We start from the raw sequence: 1,970 nt of genomic DNA on the forward strand, positions 1-1,970 counted from the left end.
TGATGCTCTCCTACTTTGGACATTTTATTTGTAATACTGAAGAAATCTGCTTAGGGCAATACTATCTTGGCCTGACCACCTCTCATTGTCCCCGCACCTACTTGTTCTCTCCCCACAGATGATCCCACAAGCCCTGTTGAGTTCTTGCTCACTAACTCACTTGCCCTTCTGCATTGGGCATTAGCTGGCTGTTTCTCCCCACATGGGCACTAGGCAGGGGTCTCTGTTGCTTACCCCTTTTTCCAGGCTCTGGTTCACTTTACATTTTTAATTTAATATGTTTATACAAATGTCAGGGTAATATATACTTATTTCAAGAGGACTAGTTCCAAGGTAATCTACTCATTCTTGAAGTTACCAAGCCTAAATTTCTCCCCATATTGTCTCCCTCTTTCTTGATTGAGGTGCTGTGTACAAAGGCAACATAGAAAATTCCCCACAATGTGTGCAAAAAGACATTATTGCATTATTATGCAGAACAGTGTTATTCCATTGAGTGGTTTTTAGTTTAGACAGGAATATAGCTATGTAAAGAAGAAATATCATTGTAACAAAACCCTTTCCACTCCTTGTATAGGAAGGAAGATGACTATGCTGGCATTGGGGAATCAGTCGGCAGTTACCAGGTTTACTGTGCAGTGCTTTTCGGACAAACAAGATCTACAGACCCCTCTTTTTACAGTGTTTCTTCTTGCCTTCCTCATAATTCTTATTGGAAACATAATTGTTATTGCAACTATTACCCTTAGTGCCCAGTTGCACAAACCCATGTACATGTTCCTGGGAAGCCTCTCCTTCCTGGATATCTCCTCCACCTCAACCATTCTCCCCAAACTATTAGCCATGCTGCACACACAAGACAAGACCATATCATTCTCAGGGTGCATGGTTCAGTTATATTTCTTCATGGCATTTGCTTGCATTGAATTTATTCTCCTTTCTGCAATGTCCTATGACCGCTATGTGGCAATTTGTTACCCACTTCACTATGCTTTACGTATGAGCCTAAAACACTGTGCTAAGATTATACTTGGTGTGTGGGCTGCGGGCCTTCTGGACCCAGTGATACATACTCTGCTAACAGCCAACTTGTCTTTTTGTTCATCCAATCACATTAATCATTTCTTCTGTGATCTCACACCATTGCTAAAGCTTTCCTGCAGTGACACCTCCCCTATAGAGATGATTACTTATATTTATGGGGTGATTGTAGTTATTAGCACATTTACAATAACCTCAGTTTCCTATGTTTTCATACTCTATAAAATACTGAAGATTCATTCATCACAGGGGCAGAAAAAGGCCTTTTCTACCTGCACCTCCCACCTCACTTGTGTTATCATCTTTTATGGGACCATCATCTGTTTGTACATGAGACCAACCAAATCCATCAGTCCAAACCAGGACACATTTGCTCTCCTGTATGTTGTGTTAGTCCCTGTGCTAAACCCTTTCATTTATACTCTGAAAAATAAGGAATTTAAAGATAATTTGTGGAAAATGAAAACTAGAATTTCTTCCAATTTGATTAGTGTTAAATGCACAATGAAATCACTAAGCAGACTTATTAACTGTGGTTGCAAAGCTTAGCCAATAAAGGTTACATCTAAGTTACATCTAGGTTACATCATGGTCTGTTTTGGCTGCATCTACAAGAGTAGCCCATTCCCAAAATCTTGAATAGGGCAGCAGCAAGTTGGTTTATTTGTCTTTGTTCTTTTGTCTCTCATTAACCTTAGTGATTTTAGTGCAAAAGCCGTTCACGGCCCTTTACAACTTATGGCAGTGATCCCCAACAATGAGCAACCCGTTGCTCCCCAACCCCTTGGATGTTGCTCCCAATGGCCTCAAAGTAGGTGCTTGCATAAAAACCCAGTGTAATTGCCAAACAGAGCTTTCTGTAGGCTTCCAGTCAACACAGGAGCTACTAAATAGCTAATTATAGCTCTCATTGGCACCCACAGGAACCT

At 40.7% G+C, this 1,970-nt stretch overlaps 1 protein-coding gene across 1 annotated transcript; it reads left to right on the top strand.

Annotated features, from left to right (window-relative positions):
• The first annotated feature begins 585 nt into the window (after nt 1–585).
• Nucleotides 586–1,590, top strand: LOC100497107 (olfactory receptor 1019-like). The gene has a single exon (XM_002935444.1). It carries the CDS (start codon nt 586–588, stop codon nt 1,588–1,590), a length of 1,005 nt encoding a protein of 334 aa, XP_002935490.1.
• Nucleotides 1,591–1,970: the final 380 nt, after the last annotated feature.

This window comes from Xenopus tropicalis, chromosome 7, assembly GCF_000004195.4.
Source record: "Xenopus tropicalis strain Nigerian chromosome 7, UCB_Xtro_10.0, whole genome shotgun sequence".
In the NCBI taxonomy this organism is placed as follows: domain Eukaryota; kingdom Metazoa; phylum Chordata; class Amphibia; order Anura; family Pipidae; genus Xenopus; species Xenopus tropicalis.